At 41.0% G+C, this 27,654-nt stretch overlaps 1 protein-coding gene across 3 annotated transcripts in view; it reads right to left on the bottom strand.

The window, feature by feature from the left end:
- Positions 1-27,654, bottom strand: part of Nol10 (nucleolar protein 10) — a 103,772-nt gene that overhangs the window by 58,406 nt on the left and 17,712 nt on the right. For 2 of the 3 annotated variants that reach the window (XM_029554567.1, XM_029554568.1), the window contains 10 exons: positions 27,342-27,379; positions 25,610-25,746; positions 25,075-25,140; positions 23,692-23,752; positions 21,605-21,690; positions 15,978-16,056; positions 13,511-13,607; positions 13,258-13,310; positions 7,394-7,460; positions 1,222-1,274 (listed from right to left, as the gene is read on the bottom strand). In XM_029554567.1, the coding sequence (XP_029410427.1) occupies positions 1,222-1,274; positions 7,394-7,460; positions 13,258-13,310; positions 13,511-13,607; positions 15,978-16,056; positions 21,605-21,690; positions 23,692-23,752; positions 25,075-25,140; positions 25,610-25,746; positions 27,342-27,379 (737 nt within the window). Of the gene's footprint in view, positions 1-1,221; positions 1,275-7,393; positions 7,461-13,257; positions 13,408-13,510; positions 13,608-15,977; positions 16,057-21,604; positions 21,691-23,691; positions 23,753-25,074; positions 25,141-25,609; positions 25,747-27,341; positions 27,380-27,654 lie in introns of all 3 variants that reach the window. The other variant, XM_008850115.3, reaches the window with a different exon arrangement.

Below are 27,654 nucleotides of genomic sequence, written 5' to 3'. Positions count from 1 at the left end.
GAGTTCAAGGCCAACCTGGTCTACACAGTGAGTTTCAGGACAACTGGGGCTACAGGGAGACCCTGTCTCAAAAAAAACAAACAAACAAAAAAACAAATACCACAAAGTGCTTCAGCATCAGCTTCCTAGGATGACAAGGCACAAGAGTATAAGCAGATCCCGTTCTGAAAATACTCACATAGCCGAGCTATTCCTAAGAGAGAATTTTCATGCCTGGATGTTGATGGCAATCAAGAGATCACTGCCTGCAGATCCTATCTGTAGCACTCCTCACCTACCTCTTCTCCCAGACCAGAGATGATGGCTTCATGACAATTTTATACTCTGCCTTCCTGACTGCGAGACCACGACTGGTTTCTTTCCTTCTATAAACTAAACGGTACAGTGGGGAAGCTCCTGGCTTAGACAAGTATATTTCATTTTTTTCTTTTTCTGTCTTTTTTCTGAAGCAGGGTCTCCCTGTAGCCCCAGCTGTCCTGGAACTCACTATGTAGACCAGGCTGGCCTTGAACTCACAGAAATCTACCTGCCTCTGCCTCCCAAGTGCTGAGACTACAGGTGTGCGCCAACACGCCCAGCTAGAAAAGTAATTCTTTAAGGATGGCAAAGTAAGGACAAAGCATAAACCAGATATCATCACTGATGGATCAATCTAAGAAAGCCTCTTTCAAATATAACTTATTGTAAAAGGAACAAACTATGATGAAATAACCAAAAGAGTACTAGACTCTTATTTTAGATTTAGATTCTTCCTGCTCAATAACTGAACATTTAAGATTATGAAATATTTTGAGCCAGGCGTGGTGCCGCACGCCTTTAATCTTCACACTGGGGAGGCAGAGGCAGGTGGATTTTTGTGAGTTTAAGGCCAGTCTGATCTACACAGCAAGTTCCAGGTTGGCTGGGGCTACAGGGAGATCCTGTCTTAAAAAAAGACAAAAATAAGTAAATAAATAAATAAATAAATAAGAAATATTTCAATGCAAAAAAAAATTCTGAAGAATACTAGCCTTTTCATGCCTATATTAATGTAACCCCAAAAAAACATCAGTGTTTAGACCTAATTCTACTGAGCCAAAGAAGCAAACTCAGCCTACCAGTGAATTTGCTGTGCATCACAACATGGTCACAGGAAGCCCAAAGTCCCTCAATACAAGCAATTCAAAATAAAGTATCTTTGTTTGCTCTAGTTTAATTCTAGTTCTTGCTGGTCCTCCTTACCGGAATGTAATAGATGCCCATCTTGGGGGTTTCATTGGCAGTAAGAAGCATTCCTGAAAACACAACAAAAAAGGTAAGCAGGTGACAAGAAGTACCCTTCTCTACTGTCAAGCCTGAACAACACCCCTTAGTTAGGACTTGCCTTTCTAGGGCCATCTCTCTAGTACCCTAAAAATCTATTTGTAAAATATAGAGGATCTCAGAGACATTTAGATATCACAATTAAATATACTAAATGTGATGGACAATTACTTGATTCTGTTTTTTAAAGAATATTTTTAAGTTGGGCGAGGGGGCGCACACCTTTAGTCCCAGCACTCGGGAGGCAGAGGCAGGCAGATCACTGAGTTCAAGGCCAACCTGGTCTACATAGTGAGTTCTAGACCAGCCCTACTACAGGGAAACCCTGTCTCAAAAAGGCCTGGGCTACATGAACTCCTGTTTCAAAACACTAAATAAACAAACAAACAAAAACCCCAAAATGAAATGCTTAGTAAATGAGATCAATGACCATGTCTTGCCCATAACTCAACTGTGTGAACTAGCCCCTAAACTGGAACCCATGGACCCCAGACTAAACTTACATGCCACAAGTATACCCGAAAACATTTAATGAAGTCTAGAAAAGCAAGAGCATGTCTAGATTAAAGAAAAATAGATATCAGAGCTGTTTTTCATAACCTGTATGTAGCCCCCACAAAATCTTTCACCTCGGCCCTTGCTCTGGCCCTAGAAGCAGAATGATCACCAAAGGGTTTCCTTCAGGTGAAGGAGGAACACGGCGCTGACTCAACTTACTAAGCATCCTCAGACAGCAACTGCCAACATTTCTCTAAGAGTCTGACTAAAAAGTAATCTGAAGATGTAGCTCAGTTGGTAGAGTGACTGCCTAATATTCATGAAGCCCTGAGTTCACCCTATACTGCATAAACCCAGCATATCATTCCACCACTTGGGAGGTGGAGACAGAACAATCAAGAGTTCAAAGTCATCTTCAGCTAGATAGTGAGTTCAAGGCTAGTCAGGGCTACTGAGACCCAAGACAAGGATAAGGGGGGTGGGGAGATAAAGGAGGAAGAGGGGGAGGGGAGAAGAAGAGGAGTTGTTTGGGGGGACGGAGGTAACATATTACAACCAAGAAGATTTCTGCTGAAGACATCCCCTAAGCCTGTCTTCACTGCCTCAGTCTAGAACAATGGACAACTGACAATGAACTTTTCACAAGAAAACACAACCATAACTACCAAACACACCACAGAAAGGGCTCACATGTAATTACACTGAGAACATACTGTGTGCCGTTAGACTGCTTTCCACAAGACAGTCTTATCTCACTTGGTCAAATATGACCAATGACACCAGCCAATCTACTACCAAACTCAAAGAGGGCAGACTCAGGATTATGAATGAGAAAAATAACCTCATAAAGTCTAAACAGCATTAGAAATTTCAAACAAGTAGAAACAGAAGCATCAGGCTGGTGACAAGAAGTCTTAGTTCAGTGAGGCTAAGATGTGCTCCACAAGAGAAGGCAAGAGAAGAATGGAGCACGAGCTCTGTGTTGGCATCATTACCTCAGAAAGCTCAGGATTTGTGAAGGTCGCCACACAGCTGGGAGCAGTGGCCATATTTGACTGATTCCAAAGCCCTTGTAAAATGGAACTTGAAAACGCCAAAACAGACAAAATCAAAGGACTTCCTTTTCAAAATTATTTTTATCATTTTAATTTTATGTGTGTGACTATATTGCCTGCATGCATGTAATTACACCCATGGCATGAGAGCATTGGATGCCCAGGAACTGCAGCTATAGATGGCTGTTAGCCGCCATGTGGATACTGAGAACTAAATCTGGGTCCTCTACAAGAGGAGCCAGTGCTCTTAACTGCTAAGCCATCTCTCCAGCCTCCTGAAAGGGCTTCTTACACAATCAAGTCAGTCTAAATACACCCAGCAAAATGAAAAATGATCTCACCATCTACAAGCAACCAACTCGCCCTTCCTCAGTTTTCATTCTGTTTCCAGTGTCATGTCAGAGTAAACAGCAGAAGGTCTGAGTACAATTTAACTTAGGAACATGTGAGTCATGTAGCAAGACTTTAATGAAAGCAGGAACAGTTCTTATGAAGAGACTGACATTATAGATAGCATTTTCCATTAAATTTCTCATAATGTTGTTTATTGTTCCCCTACCAGAAACAAAAATGTTCAGAGAAAGGAAAGACATGAGCATCTAGAATCAAAGGCACTCTCCTCCAATATGAAGCAGTCCTCTGTGGCGTAGTTGCTGCATATTCCATTACATTGTGTAATATGTAACACATTATACATTACATATTGCACAGTGTAATATGGCATAGTTACTGCATGCTACACAGTGTAATATGGTGACAGAGGCTCCCTGAACACTTGCACACATCAGTACTCATCTGGATGTGCTTGAGGGGAAAGGACTCACCAAGGCTCAAAACACAAAACCGGAATAGTATTCTACAGCAGCATTACTCAAGGTGAGCTCCCTGGGGCAGTCTGCAACCCACTAGCAGACTGGGAGATGGTAAGTGGCATCTCCCTGCAAAGAATCAGAAACTTAAAAGCACAGAAAAAGAACATTAGATATGTTTGAAAAGCAATGCACTAAAACACATGGCTTCAGTTGCACCCTAATGGCTCAGGGAAGACATAGTGGCGACAGCATCTGCCTGCCCTTCAGCTTCTGACTTAAGTGTGGAGCATATGTGCGTACTATATGAGGCTCTGAGGACATATGCAAATACCCCAGTGGTTGTTTTTCCATGTCATCCTGTGTCACAGGATGTTGATGGAGAATAAAAGCTACTTGGCATTTCGAAGTACAGCCAGTTTCCCACAGCCCTGTATAGTGAGTGAAAAAGCTAAGAGAGGTAATAGGCACGATTAAACCTGAAGCAGGTCTTTCTTAAGCCCAAAGCTCACCACTTTCTCTCTCTACCAATGGTTCTGACCTCCTGCTCCTGCTTCTACAGGATGGGCTGGGACTCAGACACATGCAAGCACACCAGAGTACCAGAGAGCTATGCTGACTGAAAACACCCCAACATTCACAAAGCAGGTGCTCTACACATGGAAGCTGAGAGAAAGTTAAATAAGCAACCAAAGAAGGGCCAAAAAAAGAGCTAGGAAGGCAGTTCTCAATATTCTGAACTATCTTGCTAACAGAAAAACATTACTAAACAATTGTTACGACTAGGCCTTAATTACTCCAAAATGAGTAAGTGAGCAAATAAAGGAGGTGTGAGCTTTTCCAAATTATGATTACATACATAGTGATCAAGCCCAAAATAGAGTGGAAGGGAAGAGGTGTGGTAAAGCAAGCTTGGAGCAGAATCTGTAAGGCAAGAGCATGCAGCCTGAGCCACTGAGGACCAAGGCCTCACCTCCATGGCTTGAAACAATCCCTGGGTTGGCTAATCGACATCTGATTGTCTCCTGTACATTTTCTGACAAGAAGAGCTACTTTTCTGTCCAACCAGAATTTGGTAATAGAGAGATCTCAACGTAGTACACCAGCCTATCCTCCCCAACACTGGATGATCTGCTGGGATACAATGTGACATGCAGAGCCTGTAGCCTGGCATGACACTTGTCTACAATTCTTAACCTAAACTCAGTTCCAAGCTGGTAACCTCACTGCTGAACTCCATCAAGCTGATAGGTCTCACTAAATTTATTAAGTTGGGGGACATCACTGCTAAACTTAATCAAGCCCTCACTGGTACTTTAGAACCAGCACAGGCTAGCGAACAAGCTAAATGACAGCAGAAGAAGCAAGCACACATATCCAAGAGACATTCCACTAGACCACTGGCCTGACCTACAAAAGCCAACTCTGTCTGGCGATGGTGCACATCTTTAATCCCAGCACTTGGGAGGCAGAGGCAGGCCAACCTCTGTGAGATCAAGGCCAGCCTGGTCTACATAGCGAGTTCTAGGCCAGTTGACTACAGGGAGACCCTGTCTAAAAATTCAAGGGAAGGGGATCTATCTACTCTGGGGTGAAGGTCCCTTATCATTCTCTATTACCCTTCAGATTGTTACTACCTCAGCAACCAATTTCTCTCCTCATTCCTGTTCTAACCTCTCTGCTATCTGCTTCACTGAACTTCCTATATAGCCCAGAACCCACTTCTGATCATTTCAATGTCCCAAACAGGAGCTCAGCATCTTTACCTGCAATGAATTCACTGACTCTGTGGAGGGGAACTTCACAACCACTATTCACATAAAATCCTCTCAACTCTCAGAGATGAAATGTAAATGGCAAAGTCCTCAATGACCTGCCTTCTCTCCTTCCTGCTCTCTAGCATGTAACTAGAAAGCACCCACTTCAGGAAGGTTCTAACCAACGCCATGCCATATACCAGCCAGGTAACCAGCCCTGGTAAACTACCAATTGTTTTAACTTCCCAAGGAGCAAGAAAGAAAAATGTGAGAGTTAGGCATGATGTCACTTGCCTATAATTTCAGCACTCAGAAAGCTGAGTGGGAAGAACATGTGTTCAAGGCCAGCTTGGACTACACAGTGTTTCAAAGGGCAGCCTGCTGGAATACATAAAGAGAACCTGTCTCAGTAAAACAAAAAAGGAGAGCAACAAAACCAAAGCCAGAAATAAAGAAGGAAAAACAAATTGTGGACCACTGACTACACAGGTTTCTAAAAAGGTAATTTGCATTACTGCACTCAGACTAATAACATCCTAGTATTCAGTCAGTCTCTGTTCTTCCCTCCAGGATCCAACTGTAGGACCCATGGACCCTCAGTGCAGAAATGCCTGGTCCTTTACTATCATTCTGTCCCATCCTGGAAGTTTCTCTGCTTGCTCTTCTCCCTCTCCCTCTAAATGAGCCAGCTCCTGCTATCCTCCTGACTCCACACGTCCCTTTGGTGATCACATTACTCTCACATTTTCTGAGGATCGATTTGTATTTATCTGTTTCAAAACGTTCTCTCGGCACACCCGCTTACTAGAGACCACTTGTGCACCATGGTGCACCAGGTGCTAGTCTAGGGTCAGTGCAGGGCCTGCTGCATAAGAGTTATCAAGGAACATTTGAGCCTAATGCCTGGACCCTGAGTCAGTATATCTAGAAGTCAAGACCTCCATACTTTCGGATCTCCCAAGAAGACTTTAATAGCAGTCAGGTATGAGACTAGCATACACTGTTACTCTCCTGTCACCTCCTAATACTCAAATGTCAGACACAGAAGACATGTTTGTGCTCCCTCGTCTCAACTCAAAACTACTTCCTAGGCACTGTAGTTCCAAACCAGCCTGCTCTGAACCTGTGTGGGTTCTCTGGTGACAGACAAAGCCCAAGCAGTCAGACACCTCACTCCTGGACTGGTACCACCTGACCCCAGCCTCCTCAAACTAGCCCTCAGCCCTCTCCTCCTTGCTCTTCTCACACTGTCCTCTCTCAGTGGGATCACCTTATCACAAAGCCTTTCTAATCCCACTCACTGACTGTCCCCAATGCAAGCCAATGAAAGTCTCTGCCTTCCTCTCTGCAGGTCTGGCTGAATGACTCCCTGTAACATGTTGGCAAAATGCTGTCTGCACACCCACAATGGACATTTCAGGCTCTGCTATGCTCCCTGCTAGGAGAATCATGTGTGCTGTTCTCAGAGGATATTGCTCCAGAGTAGGGAGTGTCCTCATTTTTCTCTTGGACCCCATTCAGCATCTGCCCTGAATATACTATTAATTTTGAAGTCTATCATGTAACCTGCTGAACAGTACTCAAAAGTACTCAAGTATGCATAAGATACTTAAACCCATGGCTCTATAACCATCAGTATATCATCAGGTGACTCTAGCCTCCTCTAAATCCTTAACCTCAATTTCCACATGCTATTACTAATCACATAAAAGAGCATACCAAAATAGCCTTTCACCTGCCTCCTACCTGTATTTTGTTACCAGTTTCTACTAATAGCTAGGCGGGCTGAGGACGACTGAGTCATTAAGAGTGCCCTTTACTGAATCATCCACACCACTTCCTGTAAAGTAAGTGAAATAACCAAGAACTGTTCTGACCAAGTCAAACTATATCTTATGAAGTAAACTTAATTTAAAACCCCAAAGCAGGAACACTTGTCTCACTAAGTGATCATCTGTGATATGTTGCATACCTGAGTTAGGATAGAGGCAAACATCATTAAGGTCATGTTCTGGCTCCAAGGAAGTAAATATTTTCCCCTAAAACAATAAGCAAAAATGAATTACTAAAACAGTTCTAGAAAGACAGCTTTTAGCAGTGTCACACAAAGAAAATAAACTGGCAAGATAACCCACCTACTGCTACATTAAAAAATGATTGAAAGCCAGGCGTGGTGGTACACGCCTTTAATCCCAGCACTTGGGAGGCAGAGGCAGAGGCAGGCGGATCTCTGTGAGTTCAAGGCCATCCTGGTCTACATAGTGAGTTCCAGGTCAGCTGGGGCTACAGGGAAACCCTATCTCAAAAAGACCAAAAAAAAGAATGATTGAAAGAATTATAAAACTCTTATCTGTCTGACCAACTTATCAAATGCTCTCATTTTAGAGATAAAGAAACTGAGGCAAAGAGGTGACTTGTTCAAAACAAAGATACGCACTACACAGAAGATGGTAGGGTTTAAAGGAAGCTGCACACATCAGAAGCATATGCTTGACTTAAATAAACCAAAGGAGAGATGGCCACAGACAACAAGGCTCTCTGCCATATGTGCAGTGCAGGGCTTAGAGTAAGTGGAGTGTAGTTCAGTGTAGCTCAGCACTGGACAGCAAGCTCATGGCCCGAGGTTCATCTTCGACACCACAAAAGAACAAAAGGCAATGGTATGATGCACAAAATGAAACCCAGACCTCCACAGTATTGGCTATTATAACGAAGGCTAAAACATTTCTATTTTAAATGTGGGAATATACCATATTATTAAAAATTAAAAAAAAAAAAGACCAGAAAGTGGGTGCGGAGAAAGACAAAGAGAAAGATAAACAAGGAAAGCAGGTCATGCAAAACCAAGTAATCTGTTAGTCAAGAGGAAGTATTTAGTCTTAAGAAACAAAAAGTGCCAAAATAAAATTTATTGTAGCAATTATAGTATGATGCCTTCAAGTGGTGATGCCAGCAAGTTCTGCCAGCTCTTGCAGCCTTTAAGTCATTAGCAGAAGACTGACACCAGGACATGGCGCACTCCCAGGGCAGAAAGGGGTGGAGCTGAAGCCTGAGCAGGATGGTTATTTCATGTTTCTTGAAAACCAGTAGCCAAGTTCTTGCTTAACACAAGCAGTGAGACGCACCTAGCTACTTCTTTCCTCTCAAGCTTCCACTGAAATGGGAAGGAAAGGGAAAGGAAAAAGAAGGAAAGAGATCAAGATCTACAACGGCATGGAACAACAAGGAAAAAATGGGCTCCACAGGTGACAGAAATTCAGATCAAAGGAAACCTGTAGCACCTAGAGGCTCCGGAAGGATATGTCCAAACTGAGTCATTAGCTTTAGGTAGGAAGCCAGGCCCAGGGCAACTCCTTTACAATATCTCATGAATTTCCAAGATAAAGAGTCAGGTGTGGTGGCACACATTTGTAATTAGAACATTCAGAAGGTAGAGGTAGGATTGTGAGTTTGAGGCGAGCCTGAGCTGCACAATGAATTCCAGGCAAGCCTTAGCTACAAAGAGACACTTCACCACTAAATAAGCAAAATCTATGTACTTATATAATTAAAAATAAGTGAAGCTTTTGAAAATATTTGTGATTTTTTGATAAGGGGTCTCACTATATAGCTCAAGTTGGCCTCAAACTCTTGGTCCTCTTGCCTTAGTCAACCTTCCAAGTGTTGGGATTCTAGACAGATACCACAATGCCTAACTGAACAGTGTTTTTATAACAATAGTTAGGACTGCCAGAAAAGGACCAGAAATAATCCTGGTCTAAGATACCCCAAGTTGCCCCAAAATAGTCCTCCAAATCCTCCAAACCCAAAGCAGACAGCATAATCAATGTCTGGTCAAATCACAGAGGTAATCCACAAGAATTCACAAAGTTTAGAGCTGGTCCTCTTCTCTGTAACTTAACAAAACCACAAGGATCTCAAGGACAGCCACAACACTGAGACAGATCAGAAGATAAAGGACAGCACTTTGGGAGTTAAAAATTCAAAAATTTCAAAAACAACAGTGCTGGCTAAAGAAGCCAGAGCTGACAGTGGCTGGACTGACTGAGCTGCCTGCAGCCCAGTGCCCTAAACAAAGCAGGTCACTGCAAAAATCAGCACCTGCCACCAGCAATGAGTGCTGATAGGATGGATTTTCCACCGAACTTTGTCTTAGATAGGAATTTTTTAGTAACACTTTTAATTGATATAATTATTAACTATTAACTGAAAATAAAATTGTGTCTAAGAGGCTAGAGGTAAGTTCAGTAGTTAACAGCACTTGTTGCTCTTCGAGAGGACCTGAGTTCAGTTCCCAGGACCCACGCTAGGCAGCTCACAACCACCTGAAACTACAGCTCAGGTGATCTGACACCCTCTTCTGGTCTCCACGGGCACCTGCACACATGTGGCATACATGCACAAAGACACATACATACAAATAAAAATTAAAAACTAAAAAATAAAAGAGTCTAAGTTTCTATGTAATGAAATACACAGAACACTTAAAAATACTTGTTGTCCAGGTATAGCTATAATTCCAGCAATGGAAAGGCTGAGGCAAGAGAACTGTGAGTTTAAGGTCAGCCTGGGTTACATATCAAAACCTGTATCAAAAAGAAAGAGATGGGGCTGGAGAGCTGACTGAGTAGTTAAGAGCGCTTACTGCTCTTCCAAAGGACCTGAGTCTAGTTCCCAGCACCCACGTCAGACAGCTCACAACCTCCTATAACTTCAGTTATGGGGATTCTAATGCCCTCTTCTGGGCCCTGTTCAATGTGGTAGACACGCAGACACATGAGTAAGAATTTTTAAAACTTTTATAAAGAAAAAAAGAAAGTGAGGGCTGAAGAGATGGCTCAGGGGGTGAGTACTGGCTGCTCTTACATAGGACCCAGCTTCGATTCCCAGCACCCAGATGGCAGCTAACAACTGTCTATAAATCTAGTTACATCTAGGGGAATCCAACAACCTCTTCTGACTTCCATGGGTACTGCATGACATGGTGCACATGTAGGCATAACACTCGTACACATAAGATAAAAATAATAATAAAAAGAGAAAGTGAGAAGCAATTGATATAATGAATCCATTTTTTAAAAAAATATTATTTTTATTTTATGTGCATGCTTGTATTGCCTGCATGTAGGTAAGGGCACCCGTGTCGTGCACAGCCTGTGGAGGACAGAAGAGGCTGTCGGAACCCCCTGGAACTGGAGTTATGGACAGTTGTTAGCTGCCATGTGGGTGCTGGGATTCAAACCCGGGTCTTCTGCAAGAACAGTGTTCTTAACCTCTGAGCCATCTCTCCAGCCCTCATACTGAATCAATTTTACTGATTTAGTGATCTTCCTTACGTTCTATTCTCCCAAAATAGTTGAGACAATCTCACTGAACTTGAATTGATCTTCCCACCTCAACTCCTATGTACCAGTCTCACCTCCTGAGCAGTAAAATTAAAGGCATGAGCCACCACACCCAACAAATACTTAGGCTTTAAAAAGGAAATAAGCCCAAGCTTGGCAGAACAGGCCTGCAATTTGCGTACTTCAGAGGCAAGGCAAAAAAATCAGAAGTTGGGGCTAGAGAGATGGCTCAGCAGTTAAGAGCACTGGCTGCTCATGCAGAGAATCGGGGTTCGATTCCCAGCACCCACATGGTAGCTAACAACCGTCCATAACTCTAGTTCCAGGGGAATCCAACACCTTCATCTGACCTCCTCGGGCACTGCACGACACAGGTGGACTTACACACATGCAGGCAATATACTCATGCACTAAAATAAAAATATTAAGTATCTTTTTTAAAATCAGGTGTTAGGCGGGTGTGGTGATGCATGCCTTTAATCCCAGCACTTGGAGGCAGAGGCAGGCAGAACTCTCTGAGTTCAAGACCAACCTGGTCTACAAAGCGAATTCCAGGCCGGCTGGGGCTACAAGGAGACCCTGTCTCAAAAAAATAAAAAAAGAAAAGCCTAACACAGATTGAAACAAGCAATATGAAATAGCATTACTTTAAAAATAACAGTTGCACGCCTTTAGTCCCAGCACTCGGGAGGCAGAGGCAGGCAGATCTTTGTGAGTTCGAGGCCAGCCTGGTATACATAGTGAGTTCCAGGACAGCTGGGGCTACAGAGAGAGACCCTGTCTCAAAAACAACAACAACAACAACAAAATAACATTTGGGGGGCTGGAGAGATGGCTCAGCGGTAAGAACACTGGTTGTTCTTGCAGAAGACCCAGGTTTGAATCCCAGCACCCACATGGCAGCTAACAACTGTCCGTAAGTCCAGTCCCAGGGGATCCGACAGCCTCTTTTGACCTCTGTGGGCATTGCACAACACGGGTGCACTTACCTACCTACATGCAGGCATAACACTCATACACATAAAATAAAAATTAAAAAAAAAAAAGTTTAAAAATAACATTTGGGGGGCTGGAGAAATGGCTCAGCAGTTAAGAGCACTGACTACTCTTACAGAGGACCTGAGTTTGATTGCCAGAACCCACATGGAGTTTAAGAACTGTCCTTAACTCCAGTTCCAAGGGAATCCAAATCCCTCTTGTGACCTCCGTGGCATTGTATGACATGGGTGCACTCACATCCATGCAGGCAATACACACATACACATAAAATAAAAATAAATTTTTTAAAAAATTTTATTTATTTTTTCATTGTATGTGTATGCATGTATTGCCTGCATGTAGGTAAGTGTACCTGTGTCGTGCAATGCCCGAGGAAGTCAGAAGAGCTGTTGGATCCCCTGGGACTGGAGTTACAGACAGCTGTTAGCTGCCATGTGAGTGCTGGGATTCAAACCCAAGTCTTCTGCAAGAACAACCAGTGTTCTTAACTTCTGAGCCATCTCTCCAGCCCCATAATAAAATTAAAAAAAAATAATAACATTAGGAGTTGAGGGGGTGTGCTGGATAGCTTCAATTGTCAACTTGACATACCTGGGAGGAGCGACCCTCAACTGAGGCATTTACTCTCTCCATCCAACTGGCCTGTGGGCATATCTATAAGGCATTTTCTTAGTTGCTGTTTGATATGGGAGGGCCCAGTCCATTGGGGGTGGTGCCACCCTTAGGCAGGTGGTCCTAAATTGTTTAAGAAAACATGCTGAAGCTGGGCGTGGTGGTGCATGCCTTTAATCCCAGCACTTGGGAGGCAGAGGCAGGAGGATCTCTGTGAGTTCAAGGCCAGCCTGGTCTACATAGTGAGTTCTAGGACAGCTGGGGCTACAGGGAGACCCTGTCTCAAAAAGACCAAAAAAAAAAAGAGAGAGAGAGAGAGAGAGATCTTAGGGTAGGAGGTTTCTTAGAGAAAGCCTCACGTAGACCATGATTTTCTTTCCACCTAACATATCTAAAATGCATGTAGCAACAAGATAGATCAATGGGTAAAGACCCTTGCTGCCAAGCCTGATGGCCTGAATTCAAGCCTGGGAACTCATATGGTAGAGGGAGAACTGACTCTCTCAAGCTATCTTCTGACCTCCCTATGCATGCCGTGGCAAATGTGCACACACATGTAAATAAAATGTTAAAATAAAATGCATGCCAAGGCTAGCTAGTCAGGAAGAACAGGAATGTGACTGCTTTACCCAAATATAGATGTTCCCTGTCCTGAAGTAACTGACCTGCTGGTTTCCAAATGGCTACTCAGCATGTCCTTCTCAAGAACCCACATACCACCCCCCCCAAAAAAGGCAATGGAGGCAGGCATGGTGGCATATGCCTTTAATTCCAGTACTGAGGCTACAGAAAGACCCTGTCAAAAAAGAAAAAAAAAAGGCAATGGAAAGAAAAGAAGCAATGGAAAGGCATGCAAAGAAATGTAACAGAACCTACGTACTGAGTTCTTGTTCCACATTTTGATAATTCTAGAGTCTGCAGACAAAATCAAATCTAATGAATCCTGGAAATGAACTGACTTAATGGGCAGCCCATACTGATGATCCTTGACGAGCAATGGCTTATCAGAGCGAAGATCATATAATAACACCTAAAAGAAAAAATAAGAGTTACTTCTACCAAACAAACAATTTTTCCTTACAAAGAAACATTTAAAACTTAGAGTAAGTCTGAGTCTGCAGACAAAATCAAATCTAATGAATCCTGGAAATGAACTGACTTAATGGGCAGCCCATACTGATGATCCTTGACGAGCAATGGCTTATCAGAGCGAAGATCATATAATAACACCTAAAAGAAAAAATAAGAGTTACTTCTACCAAACAAACAATTTTGCCTTACAAAGAAACATTTAAAACTTAGAGTAAGAGCCAGGCATAGCGGTGTACACCTTTAATCCCAGCATCTGAGAGACAGGCAGGAGGATCCAGTGAGATGAGGCCAGCTTGGTCTACATATGGAGTTCCAAGCCAGCTGGGACTGCAGGGAGACCCTGTCTCAAAAACAAAACAAAACAAAACATACCACACCACACCACACCAAACAAAACAAAACCAAAACAAAAAACAAAACGACCCTAGAATAATGGATTGGGGGGGAGGTAGCTCAGCTAATAAAGAATGGAGGTCAAGCATGTGGGAAGCCCTGAGTTCAATCCCCAGCACCACAAAAAAACAGACATAGTGACACATGCCTGTAATCTCAGCACTTAGAATATGGAACTGAGACTCAGGAGTTCAAGTCACCCTCAGCTACTTAGCAAGTCTGAAGTCGACCTCAGCTACATGAGACCCTGTCTCAAAAAAAAAATTAAAAAGTTCAAATAGTGATTGCTATTTGTTTCATAACCTTATGAACACAACAAACACTTAAGAGTCAAACACTAAAGCTAGCTGGCAATACTAATAGAAGACTTTTAAACTGCCCTGAGAATACATTTTGGTGAATTCAACCCTGGGAGTAATTTTTAGGCATACTAAGTTTGAGAATTCTGACCTGCACTAAGAAAAGAACAAAATGAAAGTTAAAAAATTTGCTTCATTTGTTAATTAGCAAATATATACCAATGGCCTTCCAGAGCAGGTACTGTTGTAGCAAGTGACATTTTAAAAGAGAATGGAATACACTGAGCTGGCAGGTTTGGAACTGGTGGAAGGGGCAGGACTATGGCTCTGGAAGATAGGGAGTGTCTTCTGATACCTGCCATTAGAGGCAAGGGAGCCTGGGAAGCTAGGTCTTAGTCTCAGGTAACAGGTCCCCTCCAGCCCTGGGTGAGAGGCAGTAAATCTCTGACAGTCTCAGACCTCTTTAGGGTTTGACAAACTTACAAGACATACTCCCCAGACTAGCAATACTAAAGCAGGTTCTGTGGACAATGTGGACACAGTTAAAGTATTATGTGGGGAAAAAAAAGTCTCCTTGGGTCAGGTTATGGTAGAGCATACCTTTAATTTTTAAATTTTGTTTTATTTTTATTTTATGTGCGTGTGGGTGTTTTGCCTTCATGTATGTGAGTATACCCATGCATACAATGCCTGCAGAGGCCAGAAGAGGATATCAGATTCGCTGGAACTAGAGGGATGTTACCAGTCATGTGGGTGCTGGGAACTGAACCCAGGTCTTCTATAAAAACATTGAGAACCATTATCTGCTGATTTATCTCTCCAGCCCATGGACACACCTTTAAACCTATCACTTGGAAGGCAGAGGCAGACAAATCTCTTGTGAGTTCAAGGGCAGCCTCATCTACATAGTGAGTCCCAGGTCAGCCAGGACTACAGAGCTTCAATGACAATGGAAGTCACAGAATGACATGATTTTCCCACACTTACCAAACGAAGCTGTGTCACCACATGTACAAGAAAAGAAGCGGGTGGCACACACACTCCTGGCATGGATGATGCCCCTCTTCCAGCACTGTGGCTGCCCCAATCAATGAACAAAGCAGGTTTGTGGTAGAATAAATGAGGACAGCTTTCTTCTAGGCATCTTTTTAAAACTTGAAAGCCATGGCTACATAGTAAGACCCTGTCTGAAAAAACAAAGGCTCAAAACCACAACAACAAAAATCACAAAGGCTCAGCCAGGCACGGTGGTGTATACCTTTAGTCCCAGCACTCAGGAAGCAGAGGCAGGCAGAACTCTGTGAGTTCAAGGCCAGCCTGGTCTACATTGCGAGTTCCAGGCCAGCCAGGGCTACAGGGAGACCCTGTCTCAAAAAGACCAAAAAACAAACAACAAAAACAAAAACCACAAAGGCTCCTTGCCCCACAAACCTTGGAACTATCTAAACACACTTCTTATCTGCAGAAATTATCAGACTGTCAAAAATATACTTAAATTCAATGTGACTCTCCAAGTATGAGGTTAGTAGAATTCCAAACTTTCTGGACTATAGACCTCTGCTACACACACTCTGAAAAATGCTGTTCCGTATCATTATCAAGAACGCCTAGAGCCTATTCCACCTCAATTCCAAGTACCTCAGCCAAACCACAAGGATAAGATTTTCTCATGTGCTGGAAGAACCTGGCATTCTGGAACACTCTCTACACTCTAGTCAAAATAGAACAGCCTCATTCCCTGTCTCAAGTATGTGTCTCCCCATACACATCTGAAATATTGGCTTACATGTGAAGTTTTCACCTAAGACATATTTACCTGCCCTGTGGATGTTCCAACTGCCATGGTCAAGGCGCCATTAAACTTCAAAGCAGAGATGGTGGGTAAGCTGTTTATCCTGAAAGGCAAAACATTCATACTCCATAACTACATGACCAAACCTCTAGGCAACATGTTCTTCACTTATGTTCACTTTAAATCTAACAAGGAAAATCATATTTTTAGCCATTTGTTCATAGTATAATTGCATCCAAAATTTCCTAAGCAAAATGAAAAATACATTTCACATATATAATCTACCTTTATCTCATTTTATTTGGACAAGATAGTTTTCAGAAACATCTTGTGTGTGTGTGTGTGTGTGTGTGTGTGTGTACAAAGAGGAAGCTTTTTGCCCTGAGGGGACAGAGGTAGAGAGAGAGAGAGAGAGAGAGAGAGAGAGAGAGAGAGAGAGGGAGAACATGTATGGATATGGAGGTCAACATTAGGCGTCTTCCTTAATTGCTCTCCACATTCCTTTTTCAGATGGAGGCGGTATGTGCTGATTTGACTAGACATGCTGGCAGCAGTGTCCAGGAATCCTTCTTTTTCCACCACTCCAGCTCTGGCTTCACAGGTGAGTGTTGTTGTTCTGGGCTTTTTACATGAACGCTGGAGATCTAAACTCAGGTCATGGAGGGGAAGCAATCTGTTTAAAGAGCCATCTCCCCAGCCCTAAAACATCCCTTTTACTCAAGGGAAACGTTGGGCATGAGTATACTTATTTACATTTTTAAAACTTCTTCCATGAATAAAGAAAAAAATTAGAAACCAAAAATAAAAAACTAATGCCCAAAGAGAACCCTAGGATCTCTTAAATACTGAAGGAAGAACTAAGGGTATGTCTACAACTCTAGAAGATGCTTCTCACGCACCAACCAAGAATATCAGCACCCAAAGCTCCAGGATGGAACAAGTGAGAGACACTGGGTCAGAAGCTGACAACAGCTGGGAGTGGTCGTGTGTGCCTGTAATCCCAGCTTTCAGGAGGCTGAGGGAGAGCTACAGTGAGATCACGACTCACAAAAAGAAGTGGACAAGAGCTCTGCTTCCAGTACTTATGATCCACATACAGTTGTCAGGGCTCAAGGCAAGGATGACAGCTGGAGCATCATTAAGCCTCTTCTGCCACCTAAAGTCTCAGGCTGGAGCTGCACTGAAGCAGCCACTGGAACTGAGGCCTCCGGTCCACATGGTTTCAGCCACTCTTCAAAATGAACTTGAGAGTAATCCATAGTAATATTTTTCCTACTTCTTCAAAGTTTCTTTTGTTTTGTTGTTTGTTTTGTGTTGTGTTTTGCTATTTTTGAGACAGGATCTCCCTGTAGCCCCAGCTGCCTGGAACTTGCTACGTGAACCACAGACATCCTCTACCTACCTCCTGAATGCTGGGATTAAAGACATGTACCATCACACCTCACTGTCAAATTTATTTCTTAATGAAATTTTATCCCTTTATTCAGACAGATAAATTAATACTTCAGTAATATTACAGTTTATGCTGGTATGAGTACTTTGGTTCACTACATCTTTCTAATAGGTCACTGAATACCTAAGTGCAATTAAGGTTATTGATATTTGCACATTTATTTAATAGTTAATTTTTCTCATATTAGTTCTTCCAGGTTTTCAGGTAATTCTATTGAGTTTCTCAGGCAGACAATATTTCATTAATAAATAATGACAGTCTGCTTCCTCTATCCAATGTTTGCATTCTTTCTCTACCTTCTAGAATCTATTAAATAACAGAAGTGATAGGCTACAAGGTTTTTAGGGAAAAAATAAAGCTAGGCTGAGTGTGGTGACATTCTTTAGTCCCAACACTCAGGAGGTGGATTTCTGAGGCCAGCCTGGTCTATGTGGAGAGTTCCAGCCCAGCCAGAGTTCAAAATCCTGTCTCAAAATAAAATATAAACAAACAATTGAAGCTGCATCAGGAAGGACTACTTTTAATAAATATGCCTCTGAAACATACTCCCAAAGGCTGAATATGGAGTATGCCATTCACTGATGTGTATGTTTCATCTAGAAAACAGATGAGATGGACAGGATCTAACGAAAGGTCACTGTCCTAGCCGTAAAGAACTAACACAAGTCTCTGGAAAATATAAAGCACTATATGTGGTGGGTGTGGTGGTATACATCTGTAATTCCAGGACCAGGGAGGCAGGAGGATTAGGAATTCAAAGCCATTCTCAGCTATGTAGTGAGTTCAAGGCCAGAGTGAGCTACAAGAGAGCTTGTCTCAGAAAAAAAAAAAAAAAATCAAATAAAACAAAAATTTAAAGTATAAAAAGAGAAAAAAAAATCACGCTCTGTTAGATATTATTTTTAACAAGCTTAATTTAATAGTTATCCTCTGGTTCTTTCTAAAAACGATAAAGCTGAATGTGGTGGCTCTATGCCTACTAAGGTCCCAGCTACTCAAGAGACTAGGATAGAGGGATTTCCCAAACACAAGAGTGCTAGGTTAACATGGGAAATAAGCAAGACTGTATCTCAAATAAATATACATACATACATACATACATACATACATAACCAGGGGTCACAGTAGGTAAAGGCACTTACTTCCAGGCCTGACAATCCCCAGGATCCACATGGTGGAAAGAGTATCAACTTTTCCAGAACCCATGATTCCAGCCCCAGAACCCATGTTTAAAAAAGCCAGGTATGATGGCATGCACTTGTAACCCCAGCACTGTAGAGGTGCAGGCAGGATTGCTGGGGCTGCTGACCAGCCAGCCTAGCCTAATTAGCAAGTTCTGGGCCACTAAGAACCTGAGGGGGTTGGGGGAAGATGAACTGCAATTGAGAAAGAATACCTAAGGTTGTCCTCTGGCCTCCACACACATGTGCGCACACACACAAGGGAAGGGAAGGGAAAAGGGAAGGGAGGAGGGGGGAGGGGAGGGGGAAGGAAAGAAGGAAGGAAGGAAGAGAAAGAAAGGAAGGAAGGAAGGAAGGAAGGAAGGAAGGAAGGAAGGAAGGGAAAAAAAGTGGTGAGTGCCTGCTACCGTCAAGGACAGTGAGAGTGTAAATTCTAAATCGGCTAAGATAATTTTTTTTCATAGTTCTTCCTTAAATTTTCTATAGTGCTAGGTCTCCTATACCCACAAAATTCCTAATAGAACTAGCCTTGAGATTTACTATAAGGGATTCTATGCATCTAGAGGTCAAAGCACAACTTTGTGGACTTGGTTCTCTCCTTCCACATTTATGTGGGTTTCAGGTATCAAACTCAAGTCATCAAGCTTCTGCAGGAAGCACTTTTACTCACTGAGCCATCTCACTGGCCTACATCTGTTTTCCTTAAATGGCTTTTCCAAGATGTGACACTGGTTAGGCGTGGTGATACACGCCTTTAATCCCAGCACTTGGGAGACAGAGGCAGGCGGATCTCTGAATTCGAAACTAGTCTGGTCTACATAAGTGAATTTCAGGTCAACCTGGGCCATATAGTAAGCCCCTGTCTTAAACAATAGTAAGAAAAACCCAAAGAGGTTAATGACAGGAAAGAGCAGAGCACACACACATCTATAATGTAATTCAAAGGCAAGTCAATGTTTAAGAATGAGAGAAAACTAACCTCTCTATTTCCTAGGAAATGGGCAAGTATCTTTTTCTTTTTAACTTTTTAAAAAATTTTTATTATTTTTATTTTATGTGTATGCATGTATTGCCTGCACGTAGGTAAGTGCACCTGTGTCATGCAATGCCTGCGGATGTCAGAAGAGGCTGTAGGATCACCCCTGGGGCTGGAGTTACAGAGAGTTGTTAGCTGAATGGGCAAATAACTTTCCAAAAATATACTTATTTTTCTGATCCATTTTTCTTCATGCTAATAGGATAAAACATTACTATGCATTTTACATTGGTTTACATAGGAGTGAATTTTCTGACTTAAAGATGCTTAATATTCTCAACACTATACCATGATTAATAGTTTACTGTTTATATTACCTTAACATAAAACTCTATAATCGGGAGAAACAAATGTTCTTCTTATCACTTTAAATGTCATAGCTTAGAACTAAAAAAATTTATTCCCTACTTACCACATAGAGATACAATTATATATTAGACATTTATTTATTCATTCATTCATTCATACATTCATTCACTCATTTTGGTCTTTTTGAGACAGGGTCTTCCTGCAGCCCCAGCTGCCCTGGGACTCACTAGTAGACCAGACTGGCCAAGTGCTGGGATTAAAGGCATGCACCACCACACCTGGCTAGAAAGACTTGTTTTTCTAATTCAGTAGTTCTTGGTTTATTTTATTTGGAGTTGTTTTTGTGGTACCAAGGATTGAACCTGTGGCCTTGCACACAGCAAGGACTCTATCAATAAGCTACATCAGTTAACAGTAATTCTTAATTTTCTTTCAGGTGAAGGATGCTCCTATGAACAGATTTTTCAAAGGCCTTATGAATGCCCAAAAGAAATCACCAAAACTTTGTGACAATTTAAGAGGGTCCATGGTGTCTCTGCAGCCTGTCACCGCCATACACTGCCCCTTCCATATGATATATCTACAAGATAGGTATATAAATTCACTCTGATGTAGCCTGGCATAATGGCACACTCCTTTAAGTCCAGTACTTGGGAGACAGACAGATCTCTGTGGTCTATACAGTGAGCTCCACACCAGCCAGGGCTAAGTTAGTGATACCCTGTCTCCAAAAAAATGGGGGCAAGAGTGCGCTGGAGAGATAGCTCAGCAGTTAAGAGCACTGACTGCTCTTCTAAGACCTGGGTTCCGTTCCCAGCACCCACATGGGGCTAACAGTCATCTGTTACTCCAGTTTCTGGGCATTTGATGTCCTCTTCTGGCCTCCATAGGCACTGCATGCACATGCTGCACTTACATACACACAGGCAAAACATTAATACACATAAAATAATCAAAAAATAAAATAAATAAAATGAGGTACTGAGAAAACCAGAGTGTTGTGAATATTAAGAGTACAGGGAACAGCTATTTCTGAACTGACTGAAGCAAATAATCCTAAGGTAAAGATGTGGCCAAGAGTGACCTGCCTAAGCATTCTCAAAGAAAAACATCTGAAGGGTAAGTAACCCATCAAATCATCACTGCTCTGGTGAAAGGGAGAAAGGGCCAAGATAGTTTCTTCTTACTTAATTCAAGCCTCTACTTTGTGTTACAGGTTTCCCTCCCCAAGTATGAACCACTTTTTAAATGATTTAAATGTAGACATCAGAGAAACAAGAAAAAAAAAAAAATCAAAAGCACTTGTTTCCCTCCACCCCAGCATTCAAAGCTTTCTCCTGCCTGCTGACTGAAGTAGTGGACCCCTGGTTCTAGCACTAGAGCCTACAGAATTGAAACATAAATTCCTACAATACACTTAACAAATTCCACAGCAACTAAGGAAATCTGCTATTCTGAATAGTACTAGAGAAAGGGATTCTATCTGGAATACCCTCAAGTATTGGCTTGGCTCTTACAAGAATTTTTATTTAAAACAATCACAGACACTACAACTTCAGATATAAGTCATGAAGAGTTTCATCCTTTAGCAATTAATTTAATTTTATATTGATCCATTGGCTTAAATTAAGAGGCTAATTAACAGTTACACTACAAATTAATGTCTACTCACTCTGAATCTGCTGTGACACTATTTAATGCACAGTCTAACACGCCAACTCTGCTTCTTACTCTCGGGTCCCAGCATTCCACTCGACCCTAAACAAATGAAAAAGCAATTTAAATATTTTTTTTATTTTATGTGTATAAATGTTTTGCCTATATGTATGTAAGTGCATCTATGCATGCAATGCCCACTGGATCCCCTGGAATTGGAGGTCATCTCTCCAGCCCTGAAAACATTAATTTTAAATAAAAGCTACTAGTAGAAAAATTTTCAAACATAAACCTAAAATAAACTTTATTATCACTGATTATCTCATATAGAATAAAAGCTTAACATTTTACCTGTAACCATAGTATTGTAATGTTTTGCTGTGAGGTGATTTTCTTTTATAGTTAGGAAAAGAAAAAAAGGCTGGAGATGGCTCAGTGATTAAAAGCACTGGCTGTTCTTGCAGAGGACCCAGGTTCAGTTCCCATCCCCCTTATGGCAGCTGACAACCATCCTTAACTCCAGTTCCAGGGGATCTAACACCGTCTTCTGACTTCAACAGGCATTGCAGAACCCAAGTGCATTTACATACATTCAAGGCAAAACACTTATACACATAAAATAAGAATGAATAAATCAAAAAAAAATTTTTTAACTAGTAATGAATAAGTCCAAAATGTATATATGACCCTTGACTAGACCTTGGATTGGATGTTGTGCAGGGAGAGCAATAAGATATTTTGATATAACTGAGAAACTTAAATATTATCCCATATTTTATATAAATTATATCAATGTTAAACTTCTTAAAAACAAAATTATTGCAAATTCATGCAGAAAGGCCTTGTGGTTTTGTCTGTTAAGTCGGTTTAACAGGATCTCATTATGTTGTCCAGGCTGGCTTTGAATTCCTGAGCTAAATAAAGGAAGCCTCCTACTTCAGCCTCCTGAGAAGCTAAAACTACAGATTAAAGTCTCTGCCTTTATTTTTACTACTTTTTAATTTCTTATTTTTTGAGATAAGGTCTTATATAGCCAACACTGGTCTGGAACTCCTGATTCTCCTTCCTCTATCTCCCAGGTGCTAGGATTACAGGTGTGTGCTGCCACACCAGGCTTCAGTTCTTACTTTGAAGAATTACATTTTAAATATTTAGGGGTGAAATGCCACACTAAATAAATGTTCATGACCTTATTTTCAAATTGTTCAAAAAATTTTTTTAAATATACAAACATTTCTATGAAAAAAAAAGTGTGTAAAATATGATTACTGAGTTATTCTGATGTTTTTAACTTTTTTTTTTTTTTTTTTTCGGTCTTTTTGAGACAGGTCTCCCAGTAGCCCCAGCTGGCCTGGAACTCACTATGTAGACCAGGCTGGCCTTGAACTCACAGAACTCCACCTGCCTCTGCCTCCTGAATGCTGGGACTAAACGCATGCATTACCATGCCCAGCTGTTTCCAATGTTTCTTAAGGTGTAATATTTGTTTTTTTTTTTAAATATATTAAAGGCTGAGTATTTATTTTGGTGCTGTGAGGAACCCAGCCTAGTGCCTCACAGTGCTATGCAGGAATTCTATTAGTGAAGCATATCCCCATCCCTGCCAGGAAATCTTTTTTTTTTTTTTTTTTTTCCTCAATAGGTTTTATTTTTAATTACATGCATGTATGTCTGTGCATGTGGATGCAGGTGCCCTCAGAGGCCCGAAAAGGGGGTTAGAAGAGCTGGAGTTACAGGTGGATATAAGCCACCCTAAGCGTGTGCTAGGAATAAAACTTGGATACTCTATAAGGACAGTTCATGTTCTTAACCAAGGAGCCATCCCAGAAATCTTTTTTTTTTTTAAATGGAAAACAGAACTACAGGCCTGGCAAGATGGCTCAGTGAGTAACAGAGCTTGCTGCCAAGACTGACAACTTGAGTTCAATCCCAGGGACCAACATAATGAAACAAGAGAACCAACTCCCAATGTTATCTCCACATGAGCACTGTGGCAAATACACATACACACACAAAAGAAACATACATAAATAAAATTTAAAAAGAAAATCAGAACTGCAAACAAATGTGACATGTTTTTAGAACGTCAACATAATGGCCTACCTCTATTGTTCCTGTGGCAAACAATCCATGCACTACATTAATGTCACAAACATTGTTCTCCCTAAAACAGTAAAGCAACATGGAAGAAAAGTATTAGGTAGAATTTACTTGGGGGAAGCAGGATTCAAAAAACTTTCTACATCCACAGCCATCCAAACTCTGTGGAGACAGAAAGCAAGCAGACTCTAATTCATCTACAACAAAAATCATGGAGGCATGGGCGAGTCAAGGGCTTGGCTCAGCCAGAAGAGCTTCTGAAACCTAAGGTGACACTGCCTGCCTGGTACCAGATAAGGAAAGCCTCCTTCAGAAACCCATTCCACCAAGAAAAGGCTGTTCTGTTTTCTTCCAAGGCAAGGCTGCATTGTTAAGAACACAGACCATCACTATAGGGATCTTGAGACAGGCATAGAAACAAAGTCTCACTTTCCTATTCTGTAAAGACCTCATTGGATTGTTGTGAGGATTAAATGAAAAAGACCACAATGTTTGACAGTGTCTACAGTATAGAAGATACTTAAAAAATAAGTTGTTATAAATAAGAAATTATGCAGCTACAGAGCAGGTTAACTTTTACAAATTTCTCTTAATGTAAAAACTTATTTTATGCACATGTTTTGCCTGCATGCATGTATTTAAGTGTACCAGGTGAGTACAGTGCCTACAGAGGCCAGAAGAAGGCGTCAAACCCCTTGGAACTGGAGTTACAGGTCATTGGAGCTGCCATAGATGCAGGGAACAGAACCCACGTCCTCTGCAAGAGCATCCAGTGCTCTTAACTGCTGAACCATCTCCAGCCTAAGTTACAAGTTTTTAAAAATAAAAATATTTGAAGCCAGGGTGAACAAAACTTTGGCCAGTATGTACTTTGTTTTTTATTACTACATGTTATTCTTTAAGAATCCTCTTGAGGGGCTGGGAAATGGCTCAGAGGTTAAGAGCATTGACTGCTCTTACAGAGGATGGGTTTGAATCCCAGCATCTACATGGCAGCTAACAACTGTCCATAACTCCAGTTCCAGGGGATCTGACACCCTCTTCTGTCCTCTTTGGGTACTGCATGACATGAGTACACTTACATACATGCAGGCAATACAGTCATACACATAAAAATAAATAAAATTTAAAGAAAAAGAGATGATTTTGATTTATTCAAATTAGTTTTTAAATTAAAAGAAACTTGTAAAAGTTACCTGCTCTGTTCTACTGAGGATCAAATCCAGGGCCTTATGTACACTGTACACACTGGAAGTCTTGTTTAAGAAAATAGTTAACGATCTCCAGAAAGCTGGCAAATGCAAACAAGTTATTTGATGGTAACTTGAGCATCTGGCTCTACCTCCTGATCAAAATAAATATAGCAATCCTACTAAAATTACTCACGCCGCATCAGTTTGGAGAGGATTCAGGTACCGTCCTTGTTCCAAATTTAATCTATAAACTTCAGAGCTGCAAAGTAGTAAAGAAAATCTGGTAAGCTTCAATGAAGTTTTTTTTAATATAAATTTTAGAAACATAGCCACAGCTAGCACTCATAAGCCATTACTTCTTTTTGTAAAACTGATCCATAAACTTACTCTTTATATTCACTTTATTAAGAATTTGCCACCGGGTGTGGTGGCATACACCTTTAGTCCCAGCACTTGGGAGGCAGAGGCAGGCAGATCTCTGTGAGTTCAAGGCCAGCCTGGTCTACATAGTGAGTTCTAAGCCAGCTGGGGCTACAGGGAGACCTGTCTGAAAAAGACAAAAAAAAAAAAAGTATAAGGCTGCCAGATTATTTTGTTTAGCCCTTGTTTCTAAGATGTATAACCTTCACTATAACCACGTATCATTTTATTAAGGATACGTAAAAGCATAAAATATACCAGTAATTTAAGAAGAAAAAGCAAAAAGCAATCCGAAATCCAATACATACCTTGCACCAACAAAGTACAAGTCACAGGAAGGATAGTGGTAGGAGAAGTCTCTGCCAAACTTAGGGATTCTAGTTTTGTAGTAAAAACCTGATTGTGAATGGAATTCAATATATCTGTCGTTATGTAAGAAGACAATCTGAAAATGAAACAAGAAAGTTAGTTTGCTTCAGTTTCATCCTCACTAAACTACTAAAGAAAGAAAAACTGATTTCTCACCCCTGTTCATTTTCTATATACATATATATAAACATACATGTGCACACATGTACACAAATTGCATAAAAATTTTTTTAATTCATTTTATTTTTATTTTATGTGTTACGAGTGTTTTGCTTGCAGTATGTCAGTACGCCTGTGTTGTACAATGGCCCCGGAGGCCAGAAGAGGGATCCTCTGGAATTAAAGTTACAGACAGTATGTGCCATGTGGGTGCTGGGAACTGAACCCAAGTCCTCTGCAAGAGCAGCCAGTGCTCCTAACAACTGAGCATCTCCCCAGCCCCAAAAATTATATAAATTTAACATACTACAAAGGTGTATGAAAAATCTGCAGATAGTAGTGAAATGCAAATTTATCAGTATTAAAGAAAATACATTACAATACCATATGTCCCCAAATATATGACACATGGCAAATGGCTACACCTGCCCCTCACAGTTCTCCAGAACCAAAGGCAATGGGTAAAGCCATGTCACCTACAGAATTCAACTCTCTTTCAAGCCATCACTAAAAATTTATTGTTTGTTTTGCTGAGTTGATTTTAACTGGTGCATAACTATACACATTGATGCTTCACATGATTTTTTCTTTTTCCTTTTTTTAAATTTTCATTTTAAATTGAATAAGGTCTTTTCTTATAATTTACAACTACTGCAAATAACTGCAAGAATTGCAAGATGGACCAATGGTACCAAGAAAAGAAAGAAATCTACTGTGCTGTGTTCTGAACTGTCAGAGTATGCCATCATCTTTTGATGAGTTAAGAGAATTGAACACACAATGGCTGGTTTACTTTTCTCAGATAAATAAGAAGATGAAAATAACCTGGCAAGTGAACCCAGGCTAAAGTTAATAATCAGAACCACAGACTGAGACCACAAGAAAGTCTAACAAAAGATGGCTGCTACCAATCGTTAAAAATACAGATAAAGCCAGGTATGGTGGCATATGCCTTTATTTTATTTTGTTTTATTTTATTTTTTTGGTCTTTTGAGACAAGATCCCCCTGTAGCCTCAGCTGGCCTGGAACTTGCTATGGAGACCAGGCTGGCCTTGATCTCACAGAGATCCTCCTGCCTCTGCCTCCAAAGTCCTGGGACTAAAGGTGTGTGCCAAAATAAAATAAGAAAAAAACCAAACAAGAATGCCTTTAATACCAGCACTTGGGAGGCAGAGGCAAGAGGATCTCTGTAAGATTGAGGCCAGCCTGATCTATATAGCATTATTATTATTATTGTTATTATTATTATTCAGATAAGGCACTGTACCATACGCAATACTAAGAACTGAGTTTGACAGCAGGCTGAGCAAAGACTCCCTCTGCTAATGTTTTTCTAAAAGACACTGCACATCATATACAAACCCAGCCAAACATTGTTGGAAATTATTTACTATCTTATTACTACACAGTCATTTGGCAATAGGAATATCATAAAAATATTCACTGTAAAAATAAATTCCCCTCACTCAAATATCAAGTATAGCAGTACAAGTCAATGATAAAAAACATACCTTTGAATAGTCATCAGATAAAATCTCAAAGGTGACAACTGAAAAATATCAATAGGAAAAATGATGCAATTATCAACCAGTGTACTAACAGAAATGCAAGCTTCATGAAAGAATGCTAATTCCACACAGAAACTATATGCGAATGCTATATTTTTCCTACCCCTACCCTACAGAAAACAAGAAGACTGTCACACTCCCACTAATACTAAATGAAAATTTCAGTGTTAGTTTCTAAACATACATCACCTAGATTTCTTACACAACCCAAGTAAATTCACAAACTATAGCATCTAAATTTTGCCACTGTTTTAAT

This window comes from Nannospalax galili, unplaced genomic scaffold (genome assembly GCF_000622305.1).
Source record: "Nannospalax galili isolate Female #2095 unplaced genomic scaffold, S.galili_v1.0 scaffold100, whole genome shotgun sequence".
Lineage (NCBI taxonomy): Eukaryota > Metazoa > Chordata > Mammalia > Rodentia > Spalacidae > Nannospalax > Nannospalax galili.
This window is presented reverse-complemented; position numbering and strand designations above follow the sequence as displayed.